At 37.2% G+C, this 19,286-nt stretch overlaps 1 protein-coding gene across 4 annotated transcripts in view; it reads left to right on the top strand.

Annotated features, from left to right (window-relative positions):
* The window catches only part of CDH12 (cadherin 12), a 544,062-nt gene extending 529,151 nt beyond the window's left edge, over window positions 1-14,911 (top strand). For 3 of the 4 annotated variants that reach the window (XM_054059459.1, XM_054059460.1, XM_009558231.2), the window contains 2 exons: window positions 2,044-2,295; window positions 7,133-14,911. In XM_054059459.1, the coding sequence (XP_053915434.1) occupies window positions 2,044-2,295; window positions 7,133-7,632 (752 nt within the window). In that variant the 3' untranslated portion in view covers window positions 7,633-14,911. The remainder of the gene's footprint in view (window positions 1-2,043; window positions 2,296-7,132) is intronic. The other variant, XM_054059461.1, reaches the window with a different exon arrangement.
* Window positions 14,912-19,286: the final 4,375 nt, after the last annotated feature.

Raw genomic sequence — 19,286 nt, 5'->3', positions numbered from 1 at the left:
TTTTAAAGTTTTTTTTTTTATTATTTTTGCTTGTCAGAAAGCTAGAAGGTCTGCTCTGGACACAATTTAGAAGTATAATAGCACAACCTTGTTTTCACTACAGAAACCTTTTTAAAACATAAATGCCATTATCTTTTGAGTTAGTAATCATGTTAGTACCAAGCAGGTACTTTGGAAAAAGAATTTTAACTTTTTGGAAGAAACAATCTTGTTCACTGTGCTACAATTAACGCTGTCGCAAATGAAGGATTTACCTGCCACTTTTAAACACATAGAGAAGCCAAATAACCAGTGCTACTATATGTAGCTAAAAACCATGGGGGGTGTATCATTACAAGATATGTAATATGTTTGTAGTGCACCTAGGAAAATAAACATTTCCAGGTTCTATACATCTTCAAAATATAATTTAACGAGGACAGAAGGAAGACAGAAGTTCAAGGTTACCATTTGGAACCTCTATAAATATAAACACAGGGAAATAGTGTGTTTCTAGTCTTTGCCTTCAGCAGCACTGAGACAAATCTATCCTTGGAGGGCTGCTTCCCTGCTGAGCACAGTCAGTTGCTCACGTGGGAGAGAAAATTTTCCATATTACAAGATTATCAGACGTATCCTGAAAATGAGTTTGTTGCCAATAGACCGAAGAACCAGAAGCTGTCTCGGTTTCAGACTGTAGCCTCAGGCTGCTCTGGGTAAAGTTAAAACAGATACCCATGCCCATATTTTGAAAAGAACCTTGAAGAACTGAAAGGGGTCATGGAAGAGCAACAAGAAATGTTCAAAATCAAAGACTTAAGAGCTTGATCTTTTTGATTCTTCTCAAGGGAGCATGGAAAGTCATTTTGTTGCATTGTAACGTATTAAAGTGATCTTCAACACTGCAATTAGAAGAAAAAAGAATAGAACTAATTCTATTAGTAGAAATAGAAATAGGAATAAGTTTAAGTTGGATGTCTTCAAATTAGATCTAAAACTCTTTATGCAGTGCAAATGATTAACCATAGAAAGAACAAAACTGAATATGAAAGTTCTCTTTTTCAAAGCTAAATGATACTGAACTTAACAGATCCATGTGTCATGTTTGGCTTTCAAAAAAGGGGACTTTTGAAATAAACATTTTGTCAATGAAGTGCTTTCTCAACAGTGTCTGATCATATCATACCTGATTTTGAATGTTCAAGAGTTCATTCTTATTATACTTTATCAGTACTACACATAAGTATTTCAGTTCTGAGTTCAGAGCTCTTAATTCTTCTACCTAGTGACAAAATTCCAAGAAGGGATAAAATTCATAACATGGACAGCAAGTTCTAAAGATATTCTAAAGATATAGTAAAGAACATGAGTGAGATGGCAAAAGGATGACTGTGTCAGGCTACCTCCATTCAGATCTGTCAGCTAATTAATTCCCTGCTAATTCCATTTTGGTTTTTCTTTCAGTGTAATTCTTTTAATCTGCACATAATTTCCTAGCTACTCTGATTCAAGAAATGTAGTGATAACTGAATATCTACGGGGAAGAAATGACAAAATGTAACTTCCAGGAATTCCGAACACATCCATAACTAATCAATGGAAAATGTACTGACTATAAAGTACTCAGTTCCTTTCTGTACTTATTTTTAATGGAGCATGAAAGTTGAAGGGGTTTTGCTCTTTGTCTAGGTATATTACTTTCAATTTTAAAGGGAAATTAATTATTTAATAGAGACTTGATTCTAAATCCATGTGCAATCAAAGTCCTTTGGACAACAGACTTGGAATAGAAGGAGATAAAGAGGATAGAAGAAATGAAAAGCCTTCCTAATCTAATATCGGTAGTGCTCCTTTTTTTTAATTATTATTTATGTCTTCTTTGAAATTTGAGCTGTCAAGCTAACAAGTTCACAAGAAATGGAATATTATGTAATGCTGTGTAAAAAATGGCTGTACCGGTTTAAAAAATAAAATAGCTTCCTATTACTAAAGTTGATACAAACTGAATCGGTGCATTTGAAGTACACAATAAAAGTCCTACAATGACTGTGTCATGTTTTACAGACAACACAGCTGGGATTGAAACCAGGAGAAATGGTTACAACAGAAGGCAGCAAGAGCTGTACTTTCTTCCAGTAGTAATAGAAGATAGCAGTTACCCTGTCCAGAGCAGCACAAACACAATGACTATCCGTGTTTGCAGATGTGATTCTGATGGTACCATCCTATCCTGCAATGTGGAAGCAATCTTCTTACCAGTAGGCCTCAGCACAGGAGCGCTGATTGCAATCTTGCTGTGTATTGTTATACTTCTAGGTTAGTTCTCATGAAACTATGTGAAGTACATTATTCTGACTATTCACCCATGAGTTAATTTGTGTTATTAGCTTCACCTATTGTTTAACAAAAGCCATTGAAAATGTGTGGCAGTTAACGAGAACTTTTACTCTTCTACGTTTCTAGAAAAGCATCTCAAAGCACTGACCATGACTGTGAATGTGCTAACGCCTACAAATATCTTTTTGCATGAAGAGAACCAAGTTTCACTGGAATCCAATCCATGTTTTTCTCAGAAAGAATTTTGTTTAGTTTCCTTGAAGAATCAGTATTTTTAGATTATCACTAAGAAAAATGAGTCCTGATGACAGTAACAACAACAAGGGAGGGCTTACTAGGGGCCTTTAATTCTTCATGCCAGCTTGAGGAAAAGGAGAATAAAGAAATGAGAGAGGAGAAAATAATGCAGACTGTGACTGGCTAGACCATATAACACTTTACTGGAACATTTTAATTTTGGGCAGACATGGATTACATAAGCATTGTCATTTACCTTATGTTATTTTTAAGTATTGCCTTATTTACAGAATGCCCAAATCAGTCAATATCACATGCATCCTGCTTATAATGTAGCCTTAATGAATTGATAGTGAAATAAAAACAACTTTGTAGCTTACACAGGCACAATGTAGGCTGAGGAAAGTGAGTCAATTCAGCCTCTTCTTGATACTAGTGGGCTTCCTAGAACTCATGCTACTCCTTATGTAGGTCTAATGAATAAGTAAAAATAGCTGCAGACAGATTATAACATAAGGATACCTCTTTGCATTTGAATAATATAATAGTTTACCCCTTAAATACAGTACTACAGGCTTAAGGTTACATAAATAGCTGACGAGTAGCAGTGGGTAAAAGTCAGAATTTCTGTCCTTTGTAAAAATTTATGTTGTGAGAAAAATGTTGTTTCAAATCAGAATGAGAATGCCAAACCATCATACTTCCTATGGAATAGGAATTATTAACAAATACGCCCATTCTGAAGAATTTTAAAAAACAAACCAAACCAAAATGAACCTAAAAAGACTCCAGAAAAAAAGCAACCTTAGGCTGGTTTTGCAGAATCAAGAATGCTGCCTCCTTTACAGTTCCCTAGGACCACTTTTTTATTCTTTTAGGGGTTTCCTGAGAGAAAGCAACCATGGGTGAGCCTCAGCATCAAAGAAATTCCATTTTGAAAAGTGCTTAAACTTATTTCCGCATGAAGAGATAAGTCAGTTAGAGTTTTGTCTTAAGGCAGGAATCCAGGATATCTAAGCTCCCCATTACAGGGCAAAGTACTTAGGATTCCTAAACACATAATTGTAACAAAGCCTTTCAAGTTGCCACCTTTGTGCCCAGTAATCTGGATGGTGTGAACTATGCAACAAACAGCTTTGTGCTTTTGGTATAGAGATCATTTACAATGGCAGAGTATCTGGGGAAGCAGGAATACCTGAAATCCAAATTTCCACCAGATTTGGTCTGTTATCATGGAGGCCTTTAACAGAACTGTATTTATATTTCCAGAATGGCATGTTGAAATAAATACAATTTTATTTTAAAAACCCGAGTATATTTAATTGAAAATAATTATTTTTAAAGAGCTCCTTACTAGATCTGCTACTGATTGATGCTCTTGGCATATACAAAACTAGTGAAGATATATTAATTCCTTCTTTGCACACAATCCTAGACTGAATTACTGAGATTATGTTTAGAAAAGAGGTTCTGGTTCTTTAATAACTCCCTTCATTCCAATCAGTCTGGTAATATTACCCAGAGAAACCAATATATGAATAATGATATCTCCAGTGCTGTGTATCCTAAGAGAATGACATTTATGTTATATCTTATGTCTTTCCCCTTACTTCCATTGATCAATTTAAAAACTGCTTTTGGATTTTCATTTCTTGCTGTGAACCCAGCCTGACAACAGTCGTTAAAATTGTAGTTGAAGTCATTCTTGTTGAATTCATTTCTATACAAAAGATAGTCAACATATTACCAGAATCAGGAGATTTTTTTAGGCCACACAAGCCTGACTATGAATTTTTAATCATTGCAATTCCTGTATTCATTATTGAGTTGCTTCAACAACAACTCTTAAACTGCTGTCCTTTCTGCCAAAGACCAGTAAAGAATTAAAAATAATAAAAATAAAATAATAAAAAGTCCAGTTTACTACAAGATTTTGCATTCAATTTAATATATCTCCAGAGACAAAATACTGGAAAAAAACCCAAAACACCAAATCTACAAGCTGACTGCCACTGAGTTGCCTTTTGGAATAAAACTAGTTTGTAACCTTTAGTATTATACAGAATCACAAAATCAGAGTTGGAAGGCACCTCTGAAGATCATCTAGCCCAACTTCCCAGATTGCAGCAGGGTCACTTAGAGCAGGTTACTCAGTATCCAGTGGGATTTTGAATATCTGCAAAGATGGATACACCACTATTCTAGGCAACGTATTCCAACACTTGATCATTCTGACAGTAAAGAAGCTTTTTTCTTACATTTTAATGGTATTTCCTGCATTTCGATTTGTACTCATTGCCTCTTTTCCTGTCACTGGGCACCACTGAGAAAAATCTGTCTCTGTCTTCTTTATTTCCCACCGTCCGGTATTTACACACATTGATAAGATCCTTCTAAGACTTCTTCAGGGTGAATAATCCCAGGTCTCTCAGCATCTCCTCATATGGCAGATGTTCCAATGCCTTAATTGTCTTTATGGCTCTGAACTGGACTCACTCTAGGAAGTCTATGTCTGTCTTGTACTGAGGAGATCAGAACTAGACCCAGAACTCCAGATGTGTCTGACCAGGGCTGAACAGAAGGGAATGATCACCTCCCTAGACCTCCTGAAAATTCTCTTCTCTATGCAGCTTAAAATGTTGTTTGCCTTCTTTGTTACAAAGGCACATTGCTGCTCATGGTGAAATTGTTGTCTACCAGTGCCCTAGACTCTTCTCTAGCAAGCACCTCTCCAGCCAGCCAGCCAACAGAATATACAGCATGTAATTATTCCTCTCCACATGTGGGACTTGGCATTTTCTTTTGTTGAACTTCATGAAGTTCATGTTGGACCATGACCCAGTCTGATAAGGTCCTTTTGACTGGTGGAAGAACACCTGTTTTGTATCACCTGAAAACTTGCTGAGGTTGCAGTCAATCCCTTGATCTAGGTCATTTATGAAGATGTTAAACAAACCTGGTCACAGTATTGACTCCTGGGTTACATCATTAGTGAATGGCCTCCATGTGGTCTTTGGGCTGTTGATCACAACCCTTATAGTCTGACAATTAGCCAGCTTTACAATCCACCTTACCATCTAATTGTCTAGTCCACGCTTTCTCAGTCTCTCTGAGATTTTTAAGGGGGAAAGCATCACAAGCTTTGCTGAAGTTAGGATTAAAATTATGCACTTCTTGTCCTTCATCCATTAGTCACCTTGCTGTAGAAAGCTATCAGATGAGTTAAGCACAATTTCACTTTTGTAAGTCCACTCAGACTATTCCTGACCCTTCTCCTATTCTTGAAAGGTTTGAAAATGGTTTCCAGAATTTTTTTCTCCGTTACTTTCCTCAACATCAATGTGAGGCTCGTTGGCCTGTATTTCCCTGGCTCATTCTTCTTGCATTTCTTGAAGATAGGAATGACATATACTCAAATCTCCATGACCTTTCAAAAATTAAAGCAGGTGGCCTCACAGTGACATCCGTCATTTCCCTCCCTACTCATGTATCCGTCCCGTCAGGTCCCATGTTTTTGTTTCTGTTCAGTCTGTTTAAGTGTTCACTAGCGTGATCCTCTTCCACCAAGGAGAAGCCTTTCTTGTTCCAGACTTTCCTGCTAGTCTCAGGGACCTGGGATTCCTGAAGGACAAGCTTATCAATAAAGACAGAGGCAAAGAAGCAAATGAGTAGGTTGGACTTTTCTTTGTAAACAGGTTCCCTAGCCCATACAGCAGTGGGCCTTAATTTTCCCTAATTTTGCTGCTGTTGTACTTGTGCAAGCTCTTCTTCTTGCCATTCATGTCCTTCACAAGATTCAATGCCAAATGAAATTTGACTTTCCTAACTACAAACTTGCGGGTTCAATCACTTTATATTCCTTCTTGCTCACTTGTCTCTCTTTTCATCACTTAAATTCTTCTTTTTTTTTTCTTTTTTTTTCTTTTTTCTTAATCTCTGAGTTTAGTCAGTAGCTCATTCATTTGCACAGACCTCCTGTGGTCTTTATCTATTTTCCTGCTCATGGGGTTGGACCACTGTTCACCTTGGAGAAGGCGATACTTAAAAACTGGTGAGCTCTCCTGAACTCCTTTTCTCTTCAAGATCATATCATAAGGGATTTTTCAAGCAGATCCCTGAAGACGCTAAAATGTGCTGTAGGAAAAGCTGAAGTACAGCTATTTTTCTCTCTGTTTCAAAGATTCCAAATTATATTTTTCTCTTTAATACTGTGGCCTTTTTTTTTCTCTGCATGGTAGAAATTTGGAGATTTTTCTCTATTTTAAAAAAATGACTCTGAACTATAAAGCTGAAGTTCTGCCCAATTCTATTTGTTCGCAAAGCAGGCCAATAGGAAAATTATTTGTTCCTTCCTTTAGTAGCACAGCAAGCACCAAGGCTTTAGACTTTACATCAAAGAGCAAATGACCTTTCATTGGCTAGAGCACAGCTATTTTTAAGAGAACAGTAGTAGCATATCTTCTAAGGAAAAAAAGTGGCTTTGATTGCTTGCAGATTTCAAAGGAAGATATAATGATATATCATCAGAGTACCAAATTATTACTGTGTATGCCTTAACTTCATTTTTCTCTTGTTACAGTCATTGTGGTACTGTATGTAGCACTACGGAGACAGAAGAAAAAGGACACCCTGATGACCTCTAAAGAAGACATCAGAGATAATGTTATCCATTACGATGATGAAGGAGGCGGAGAAGAGGACACCCAGGCTTTCGACATAGGTGCTCTGAGGAATCCCAAAGTGATTGAAGACAACAAAATACGTAGGGACATAAAGCCAGACATGTTGCATTTTCCACGTCAGAGACCACCAGTGGAAGATAACACGGACATAAGAGATTTCATTAATCAAAGGCTGCAGGAAAATGATGTAGATCTAACTGCACCCCCTTATGACTCCTTGGCAACTTATGCTTATGAAGGAAATGGATCTGTTGCAGAGTCTCTCAGCTCTATAGACTCCCTTACTACAGAGGCAGATCAGGATTATGACTATCTGAGTGACTGGGGACCTCGCTTTAAGATTTTGGCAGACATGTTTGGAGAAGAAGAAAGTTATAACCCTGACAAAGTCACTTAAATACAACTACAATAGTTAAATAAAATGAAAAGTAAACCAACCACAAATTTAGAAGATAAACCTAAGCTTTATAATAGGACAGGATTCCTTTGATTATAAAGGACAGCAACTGTTTCCAGCAAGTTACTACATTTATCATACTGTCAGTTTTGATTTGATCTGCAATGGAAAGAAAAATCCTGTAATATACACAGTTTTTTGTTGTCGGTATTTTGTTACTCTGGAATTACACTGAGACAAGCTCAGGCCTACAAGATACAGTTTACCGACCTGACTTAGAAAGAAGACAACTTTCTGGCATCATGGTGGAAGAGTGGTAGCTTTTTCGTAATTCCACTAAAGTGCCTATTGAAACTTTTATCATTTAAGTGGTAAAGAGTCTGCTGTGATGGTGTTGCAAAATTGGATGGTAAATTGGACAAGAACTTTAAGACAAGAAGCAATAGCGACATGCTGACTTCTTTTAGAATAAAAATGGAGATCACTTCCTGGAGTATGTCTAATGACTAAAACTAAGGGGGCAGGGAATTATGTTGTGTTTGGGGATTAAGTTTGTTTTATTTTTACAGAAGAAAGCAGTATTGCAAGATGTCATGTTTCTTCTTCCAAAATTTCACTAAAAATTTAAATTTAAAATGCTATTGCTCACTTTAAAGGTGTAAAGTCCAAAGTGGAAAGGAAATTATCTAGTATACATCAATGACTATTTATAATGTTCATGCAAATATTACATTTTTCCAAAATAATAAAAAGGTGAAAGCAGCTATTCCTTTATCTGAAGGAACTTTTCCTTGACTTCCCCTCTTCTTTTAAAAAGAGACTAATATTAGAACATTTTTAAGAGTATTATTGTATTTTTAGTAGCAAGCCACTTTCCCCCATGTAAGTACCATGAAAGAAGTGTATAGAAAGAACTCCACATCAATTTTCTTTGCAATTAGATTGTTACTCTGTGGGTACTGTAAGCATACATACTATAGAGAGAGTTATTTTTCAACTGACCTTCGCTACAATGCATGTTTTTACTTCCCTGTCAAACCCACATCAAACATTATAGAAAGCCTTTTGAGGATGGAAACCATATTAATTTTGTTCTTGCTAAAATATTAAGAGAGGCAGAACAGAGATATAAACCAACATGTTTGTCCATGCTTTATGTACAAACACATTCATAGACGTAGCTTTGCATGTAACAGAATTACAGATACACTCAAGGTATTATGCCATGGAAGTTTTCTTGTAAAACTATTTCATCAGACTTTTTCTGATTTCTAAGGCACAGATATTTTCAAAGACAACGGTTTATGGCCCCCAAAGTGCATATATCCTTACATTTTCCTTCTAAAACCTTTGCAGTTCAATACAGTCTGCTTGAGCTCTACTCATGATTAATGGCTCCTGCAAAATCAGCTCAAGTCATTCATGATTCAAAAGCCTTTTATTAATCTCAGGTCTACAGCTTACTTTTTGTTCCATTGAAGAATTAATAACTACCAGACATAATTACTCACAAGTCTGGTATTAACATACACAAAGTTACCTTTACTCTCTTGGGAAAATGTAAAGGCATTTCAAAATGGTATAAATTAACCTACCAATGAGACCTTAAAAGGTTTATAGATTAAATAAATTCTGGATCATTTGGTACAATTGGACAGGGCTGCATTAAAAGCACGATTGGCATAGCTTCTATGAACAGAGTGTTAAGGAAGAGACACAGCATATGATAACAAGTTGGTGGGCTTTTTTTATTATCAGCAAAAGTTTCCTACGCTCCCTGACAGAAAAACTAAGCCAGTAAAACTTCTCTTCTCAAAAGGCAGGGAAGCAGATGGAGTGGCAGGGGACATTTGCAAGCATAGGAATTTTTGTGTGGAAAATGATATTTCTAATTTTTGCATGTCTTGAGAGCACAACAAAAGCAACTTGATACTGCAGAGGAGGCCTAAAACAGAGCTTGGGGGGGGAAAAATGATACTAGTTAAAACAGAGGTTTGATTCATAAAAATTTCACACTTGTGGAGGTACTTACCAATGTTTCCTCATGTAGCATATGCATAGCAATGCTTCCTACCTTGCTGCCACAGAAAAAAATAAGCATCTGACACTGCTCAATTACAGATGTGAAATCCAATCCTGTAGCCAAACTCTGCTCTTATAACTGTATTAGTCCTTCATATGTATTTCATTACTGAAGTTAACATAAGTGAGAGCACGGTTTGACTTTTTGAATATCACATGGCATGCTTACTCCTGGAAAAGTAGTATTTGCAGCAGATACTGGATGAACAGAAGGTTTATTGAGTAGATTGGAATTTGGTCTGAGCATGACAGTCTGTACATGAGTCTAAATTCCAAAATGGCTAGGCAGAAAATGTGGTCTTAAACAGGCTGCTAAACACAATCCATATTTGAAAATGAGTTGGTTTATGTTAAATTAATACCAAATTGAATATCGAATGCATATTTTTGACATTTAAGAGGTCTGTAACAGAGATGTTTCTATGACACAATTAATAAACCTCCAGGAAGATTTAAAAGAAAGCCGAATTGGTATGTATTTACTGATGTAATTGTCCTATGAAAACATAATTAAAATAAGACATTTTTTAAAAGACTGATCAAACAATCTTAACTTAAGAGGGGTAATTTTTGTGAACAGCTCTATAGATCTAAGGGAAATAATTGTTTTTCATTTGTGCATAACCCAAGATCCAGGAAATTTGTGTTTAATTCCCTGTTCTCTCACTCTCTCTCTCTAGAAGACACTTGTCAGGTGTTTAACAACTTATTTTTTAAAGGTAATTAGATAAATATGAAATTTACAAGATTTCATTTACATCAAGGCACCTCAGATGATACGAAGCAAATCAGAGTCACAGAATCACAGAATGGTAGCAGTTGGAAGGAACCTCTGGAGATCATCTAGGACAACACCTGTGCTAAAGCAGGCTCACCTAGAACAAGTTACACAGGAATACGTCCAGGTGGGTTTTGAATATCTCCAGAGAAGGAGATTCCACAATCTCCCTGAGCAGCCTGTTCCAGTGCCGTCACCCTCACAGTAAATAAGTTTTTCCTTATGTTTGTATGGGATTCCCAGTGTTCCAGGTTGAGCCCGTTATCCCCCATTCTGTTGCAAGGCATCATTGAAATGAATCTCCTCCTATTCTCTTGACAATTGCCCTTCAGACATTTATAAGCATTGACAAGATCTCCTCTCAGTCTTCTCTTTGCCAGGCTAAAAAGACCCAGGTCTCTCAGTCTCCCCTCATAACAGAGATGCTCCAGTCCCCTAATCATTCTTGTGGCCCTCCACTAAGATCTCTCCTGTAGTTCCTCATTTTTCTTTAGCTGGGGAGCCCAGAAATGGACACAGTACTCCAGATGCTGCCTCAGTAAGGCACAGTAGGGGAGGGAGATAATCTCACTTGACCGGCTAGTCATACTCTTCTTAATTGCACCCCAGGATACCATTAGCCTTCTTGGCCTCCAGCGTACACTGCTGGCTCATCATCAACTTGTTGTCTACCAGGACTTCCAGGTTTTTCTCCACAGAGCTGCTTTCAAGCAGATTAACTTGTACTGGTGCATGGAATTGTTTCTCCCTATGTGCAGGACTCCACACCTTCATTGAATTTCATTAGGTTCCTCTCCGTCCAACACTCTAGTCTGTCCAGCTCTCTCTGAATGTGAGCGTGGCCTTGTGGTATATCAGCCACTCCTGCCAATTTTTTGTATTATTGGCAAATTTGCTGAGGCTACACTCTGTTCCCTCATACAGGTCATTGATGAATATATTGAGTAATACTGGACCCATAACTGACCTCTGAAGAACACCGCTAGGTACAGGCTTCCAACTAGACTTTGCATTGCTGATCACAACCCTCTGAGCAATGCCATCCAACTAGTTCTCAATCCACTTCACTGTCCACTCATTTAACTGGCATTTCCTAAGCTTATCTATGGGGATGTTATGGAAGATGGTGTCAAAAACCTTGCTGAAGTCAGGGTAGACAACATCCACTGCTCTCCCCTCATCTACCCAGCCAGTTAGGGCATCATTGAAGGCCATCAGGTTAGTTAAGTACTATTTCCCCTTGGTGAATCTGTGTTGACCATTCCCGATAACCTTCTTTTCCTCTAGATGCTTAGAGAGGACAAGTAGAATGAGCTGTTCCATCACCTTTCCAGGGGTGGAAGTGACCATGACTAGACTGCAGTTTCCTTTAAAAATTTCTTCCAACCCAAATAATTCTGTGATTCTGTGATTCCTAGGTCCTCCTTCTTGCCATTTTTGAAGACTGAAGTGACACTGGCTTTTCTCCAGTCCTCAAGCACCAGTCTTGTTCTCTGTGATCTTTTAAAGATGATGGAGAGTGGCTTAACAATAACATCTGCCAGCTCTCTCCATACTTGTGAGTACATCCTATCAGGGCCTATGGATTTGTGGCTCCAGCTTGCTTAAATGATCCCTAACCCGATCCTCTCAACTGAGGTAAAATCTTCCTTTCTGGAGACTTCCTGTCTTTCTTCCAGGGTCTGGGATTCCTGAGGGCCAGCCTCAGTAGTAAACAATGAAGCAAAGACATTCTGTAATTCCACATTCTCTGTATCCTCCATCACCAGGGCATCCACCTCATTCAGCTACAGGCCCACCTTTTCCTTAGTGTTTCTTTTGATGCCGAGGTAATTAAAAAAAAAGCCCTTCTTAATGTCCTTGATCTCCCTTGACAGATTTAATTCCTAGTGGGTCTTAGACTTCCTTGTCACATCCCCGCATACTCTGACAGTGTTCCTACTTTCCTCTTAAGTGGCCAGTCCCTTTTTCCATGTTCTCTAAATTTTCTTTTTCTATCTGAATTTTTCTAGAAGCTCCTCACTCATCCACACAGGTCTTTTGTCTCCTTTGCTTGATGCCTTTCTCCTGAGTATACATTTATGTTGAGATTGGAGGAAGTGGTGGTTGGATATCATCCAGCTCTCTTGGATACCCCCTGCCTTCCAGATTCTATGCCACGGAATTCCTCCAAGTAGGTCTTTGAAGAAGTTAGAGTTAACTCTCCTAAAGTCCAGTTTTGTAATACTGTTTATTACTCTGCTTCTCCCACGCGGGATCCTGAACTCCACCATCTCATTGTCACTGCACACAAGGCTGCCCCCAACTTTCACATCCCCAATCAAAGTTCTTTTTCTTCTAGTATAAGGTACGGCTGTACACCTCTTCTTGTTGACTCCTCCAACATCAGTGTCAAAACATTATCATTCATGCTTTGCAGGAATCCCTTGGACCGTGTGTGCTTAGCTTTGTTGTCTTTCCAGCAAATATCTGGGTGGTTGAGCTCCCCCATGAGAATCAGGGTTTATGATCACGAGGCTACTTCTGGCTGTCTGAAGAAGGCCTCATCAACCCATCTTGCTGATCAGATGGCCTGTAATAAACACCCACAAGTGTTAGCCTGCCCCTTCACATTCTTACCTGTAAGGTCTCAACTCGTTCTTCATCCACACCTAGGCTGAGCTCGATATATTCCAGTTGTTATTTCACACAAAGAGCAACTCCACAACTTCACCTTGCTGCTTGTCTTTTCTGAAAAGTGTGTAGCTATCCATGGCAGCATTCCAGTCATGTGAGTTATCCCACCATGTCTCTGTAATTGTGATGAGATCATAGCCTTGTGACTGCACACAGATGGAATTAAGGAACCTTGGTGTGTTTGTAAATTGTATCAGATAACTGCTTCAGTTTTTAAGCACTGAATTTTACAAGAATCTCTACTAACCCTTACACAATCAAGATGTTAAAGTGGATGTCTGTCTTTCTCTTGACTATGGAAAGACCTGTAAACCTCAAATTATATCAGTGATAGGAAGGTAAAATAATGCTTAAAAGGTACATAAGGGATAGAATTGAGACAAATACTGTTATTTAAGTTTCCAAATGTAAGATAATGGCACACAAATGTGTAGCATCATCTTAAATGCCTCAACAGTGCCTCCCTGCAAATCACAAGACATTCTGTAAAATGTCTTATGCACAGGATGGCATTGAAATAATTCAAACAAATCCATGTTTTAAGTTAAATAGTTATGACGTGGACTAGTGGTGGTAAAATAAAGTCTAAGTGTAAAGCATTCAGCTAAGAAGGGAAGTATCTAAGGAAATATAGCTGATAAGCTTACATTGTGGACATACAGAACTGAAGACAAGTTTATAACAGAATATTTGAAAAGAATTTTAGGGAAGAGGAAAAAGTCTTCATTACTCTCCCAAGAAAGCTGAAATTGCCACTACTTAGGAAAATAGACATTTTTTGGTGGGATCAGAATGTAAAGGATTGCTAGTATTTGGTTTTAAGAATGTTACTACACATCTGAAAATGCTATTATTCTTGAAATGCGGGTTTACAATATTGTCAGTAAGTCAAGTAGCAAGAATCCAACAATGACAGTAGATGGTATCTCTTGCAAAAAGATATGTCATAGTATTTTATACTTTCTCAATTTTTACTTATTTTATAAATTCACACTGAATTTTGCTGTTCAAAATAATAAAGTTACTTAGGATTTGCCCTAGGTTGTGGAAGCAAAGTTAATTATAGAACAAAGAGTAATGAATGATTCAAAAGGTTGCTGAAAATATTATTCTAGAGACTACCCTGAAAATATTCTTGCCTTAAGAATATTTTATGTCTACATATCTACATAAACACAAATGATCCTTCACTAGTTAAAAAAATGGTTCTTCAGATGCTATTTTAATTTTATATTAATTACCTCCATTACTGTTATAAAAGAGTTCTTATGACTGTACGATTATGAAATAACAAACCTCTGTTAAATGAATTCTGGAAGAAAGCATAATAATCCACTGGGTTACAGGCACTTCATATGACATTAGTGATTTTAGTCGCTGAGTTTTTTATTTATATTTTTTTGCAGTTCTGTTATGACTTTTAGGATTATTATTAATGTAGGCATTCAAATCTTTTGTGTGTAGAAATATTTTCAAGGTTTACAGACCTTCATGAAAACAAATAATGAAATGACCCCTAATAATAACCCTACTGCTGTGACATTTAAGTGTGTACGAAAATCTAATTTTATGTTACAGCCCTATGTAACCTTCTCTGACTGGCAAATCTACAATAACCCAGTTCCTTTTCTCCTCTTATTTCAATCAAGAACCAGATAAGTAGTCAGAACAGGAGCCACAGTTGCTATTTTGAGCAAAACTGAAATAAGTTCCGGGTATTTTGTTGTTGTTGTTGTTGTTTGGTTGGGGTTTTTTTAATGTTCTATTTATTTAATTGCAAAACTTCCTTTATTAAACTTTAATTTGCAACTAAAATCCTCAGATAATTTTTTTCTATCTTACTTTCATTGCTGTGATCTCAGTTAAAATACTTCTTGGGTCTCAGGGGGATATAAAGAAAAGGAACAGAAGGACTCTGGAGCTGTTATATACTCTTATTTTCTGATTATTTGTATTTAGCCATCCTTTGTACACACAAATAATCTAATATTTCTTAGCTCCATTTTATTATTTAGTCTTAAATTATGAAACATGTGGTCTATGAAACTAAGAGAGATTGGCAATGATAAATTAAATATATACAAATATTTCAAATGCAGTACAGCTAGATATTATTTTTCATTTCCTAAGAGGAGAAATGTATGGACAGAAATTCAATTTGCCTTTTTCAGTTTTGCTGAATTCACCTCACCAATGAATGATTTTTGCTCTTAGTAATGCTGTTCCACAAATGGTAAGTGCTATATTTTACTTTCTAGGACTAATTTTTATTATTTCAATTCTAGTGACTTAAATGATTCAAGATCACATACTTTTGCTGTTTACCTTGGCCCAAATGATGTGACTGAAAGTACTTAATATCATATGTAGTCAAGAGAGCATGGCAAGTAAACTCAAAAAACAATTTAACAAAACTGTCTGCTGACCAGAAATATTCAACCACACATGCTAAGCATAGGGATTTGTCTGAATTGTTGCCTATCTGGAAGCACCCTGCAGTCCAAGCTGCATACTGTCTTGATCATTATGGAAAGGAGAAAGCTCTGCCAGGATTCAGATTTGACAGCTCATCTAGCTCTAGAAAACTGTTGTCATGAGCAGAGTGAAAGTCCAATTTCAAAAGCTGAGCAAGAGAGGAAACTTAAGTACATGGAAAAGGTAAATGGTACTGCTCTTCCCATTTATATGGTCTGTAAAGCACTGTAGAACACCACAATCTCTCTAGAAATAGCACACTACATGTGTTCGGTAATTCAGAGATCATTTATGCATTTACAACAAAGCATTACAGGATTAAATGAAACAGTGTAACATGAAACAGATAAAATATTACTAACTATGATGGTGTTTCTATCCTCTTAGAAGTCTCTGAGCTGAATCATGCTCCATCATGCTTATTATTTCCTCTGTATTTAGGGATTCAGAAATCTTTCTTCTTTTCTGTACGTGACAGAGCCTTTTGTGGTAGGTTGGCCTGAGTCAGCAGCTAAGCACTACACAGTCACTTTCTCACCGCCCAGCACTATGGGGATGGTGGATAGAATAGGAAGAGTGTAAGTCAAATAACTCATGGGTCAAGATAAAGACAGTTTAATAAGCGAAGGAAAGATGAAGGAGGGAAAAACGCAAAAGTCAAAAACAAATAATGGACTCACCACTTCCTACAATTAAACAGGTGCTTAGCTAGCCTCTAAGCAATGACTATCACTCAAGAAAAAAACCTCTCTCCAGTTTCATTGCTCAGCATGACATCATGTTGTGTGAGATATCCTTTTGGTCAGCTGGAGTCAGACATCCTCGCTGTGTTCCTCTACAATGCCCTGTGCAACCCCAGTACTCACTGGAGCAGCGGAGTAAGAAAAATAAAGCTAATCGTTAACTGTTCAGCAACACACAAAATATTGGTGTGCTATCAGCATTGTTTTAGTTACAAATGCAAAGGGGGTGCTATGAAGAAAGCTAACTCCATCCAGCCAGATCCAGTACAGCTTCCACAGGTGTGATGAAGAACAAGCAATCTGAGATCTCACAGACAGCTGCATACCATTTGTGGCCTCATTTACACGCAACCGAAAAGTACTCTGAAAAGTAATCTGAGTACTTTTCCCCCCATGACAGTGTGTCACGTTCCTGGAAGACAAGCTGTCCTTAGGTTTTTCTTACAGGCTGAGACAAATTGTCTATGGAGAATTTTTTGTTAAAGTAGAAATCAGTTTCAGGAAAAAACCTAAATTTGATGTAATCCAGAAAATCTTCTCTCACTTCATGCTTTTTCCTGTTTCATTTGCCTAATTGCCTCAGCCTCAACATTTCTCAGTAACACATCTACATCCTGCTGAAATATAGAAGGATATCATCCTGCTGAAATATAGAAGGAAATCATCTCTTGTCTAAATTGTTAATTACAATCCCCCGTATAATAGACCTACCATAGCACACAGGCTGCAAATCACTTGCAGAAATCAATCAAAACAAAAGGAAAAAATAACAATTAACTCCCTCCTTCTCATGCAATAGCTCAACAGTTGAAGTATGCACACAAAATTTAAGAGTGTCAGTTTTAGTGCTCTTCAAAGGTTACAACAAATAAGCATCTTTCTTCTCCCAAGTGTATTGATGCCCCTGTTATATTTTCCATGCCACTTGCTGAAGATATGTAAAATTGTGTGAAAAAGAGTACATGATTTTTCAAGCCAAATCCAGGAAACACAATCAGCATGCTCCATTTGAAAGGTTAGGCTTACAAGAAAGGCACTTGGCTGTCTAGGTTCTTCTCCCATTGCTCATCCTACACCTTTTACAGGTTTTTAAAAGTCCCTTGAAAAATCCTCTTCGTCCAGAGGGAATGAACCATCATCCATGTATTCCTTGCAGAAACTTCTCTTCCTTCAACAGGAAGATTAAAATAAATATTCTACAAGAAGACTGGGCTTGATCAATCAAGAATAAATCCAATCTGGTCTTTAAATACTTCTTAGAACTAGGTCTGAAGATGTTCCAGTGCGATCTACAGGTACATGCTGATTCCCTTTCAGTGTCTGGCGAAGTAATTGGCTGCTCTGACTCACCATTCTGAAGCATAGAGAAAACCTGCATATCTGGTCCATAAATGATACTAAACCTGAAGTATCATTTTGACTTTTTTTTTCTGACCTAAGTTCTTTTCTGTAACTCTCCAATAAAAGCAGAAGGAGGCTCTACAGTCTACCTGCTCCAATGCCAAGAGTCTGAGGAGTAAAATTTATGAGAAAAGAAATCTTTATGAAAAATTCATGGGAAAACAGTAAACAACTTTTAATAAGAAATCAGAACACTTTTACCTGTATGTGACAGGGTATCTGGATATGCCTTCTCACCTGCTTAACAGATACAAATTTTTTTGAACAATAAAACTTCTTTTATTCTTATATCATTTTGACATATGATCTCTTTTGAATGGTTGGCTTTGATCTCGTGCATATTTTCCGATAATGTAACACCACAAATTGTCACAGAGACACTTCTGATCTACAGAAGTCTTGCACATGCAAGCAATAGCTACCTTGAGTTGCAGCGTCTGTTGTGGGATGCAGAACAAGTTTCTAGTGAAAACATGTCTATTTTATTTTTTAAATTTTTATTTATGAGATTTAAATATAAAATGATACAGAAGTACACCAGTCTACTTTGGCATCTCTAGGCACTGGAACAAGAAATATAGTTTCAACAGGAAATATGTTCAAAGCAAATACATGAAGTTACTCAAGCATGGTGTTAAAGCATTTCAGAAAGTTTTAGCATGATTCATAGAACAAACTGAATAGTTCAATCTATTTCACTAGCCTTTTAAAAGTCTCCTCTCTAAAATCATTTCCACTTTTGCAGCAAATTTGACAATGGAAAACTTAGGTCTTTAGTCAATGGCCAATGATGCATCATTCCTATAAGAGATGTCCAGTGGTAGCCTGAATTATTGTTATACTGGTTTGTTCTGAAGCATACGTAGGCTTAATCTTTTATTGGTACTCTTGATGACTTAAAGGGGATCATGAAATCTTTCTGTCTCAAATACAGCCTGTACACTCCAAAATATGCAATTACTTTCTTGTATGTCTACTACCACATTTTTTACAACAGTCTGCTGAAGCATTCACTACAGACTTGCAATCATCACAAATCTTGATTCAGAATCAATATACTCCTTATCAAATCTGGTTTGTGGCACAGTGCATTCATGCTACTACTCACTGGGATTGAAATCCTCTTTTGCTCTAACTATATTAAGTATGCTCTAGTTCTTGCCTCCCTTCTCTTGCTTGACGTGTTCTATATCAGAGGAAGAATGTTTCCAGCTATTTTACTCGTCCCAAGAAACAGCTTAAGCTGACTTTGCTGGAGGGAACAAAGGTGAGCAGAACACAAATATTCCTGTGGACTATACAACTAAAAACCACCAGCTGCTAATAAGGCAATCTATCTTTTGTCTTTGACACAGGTCATGCACATGCTTATGCCTCAGATAAAGTATGACAGGCATGCAGTCCTTTCCCACATAAAAAAAGTGTGGAATTAGATAGTATATGAATTTTTCATATAATAAATACAAAAGAAGTTATTTGCTGGAGGGACTTGACTCCCT

Source organism: Cuculus canorus, chromosome 2 (assembly GCF_017976375.1).
Source record: "Cuculus canorus isolate bCucCan1 chromosome 2, bCucCan1.pri, whole genome shotgun sequence".
Classification (NCBI taxonomy): domain Eukaryota; kingdom Metazoa; phylum Chordata; class Aves; order Cuculiformes; family Cuculidae; genus Cuculus; species Cuculus canorus.
Note: the sequence above shows the minus strand (reverse complement) of the source record. Positions and strands in the feature narration are given on the sequence as shown.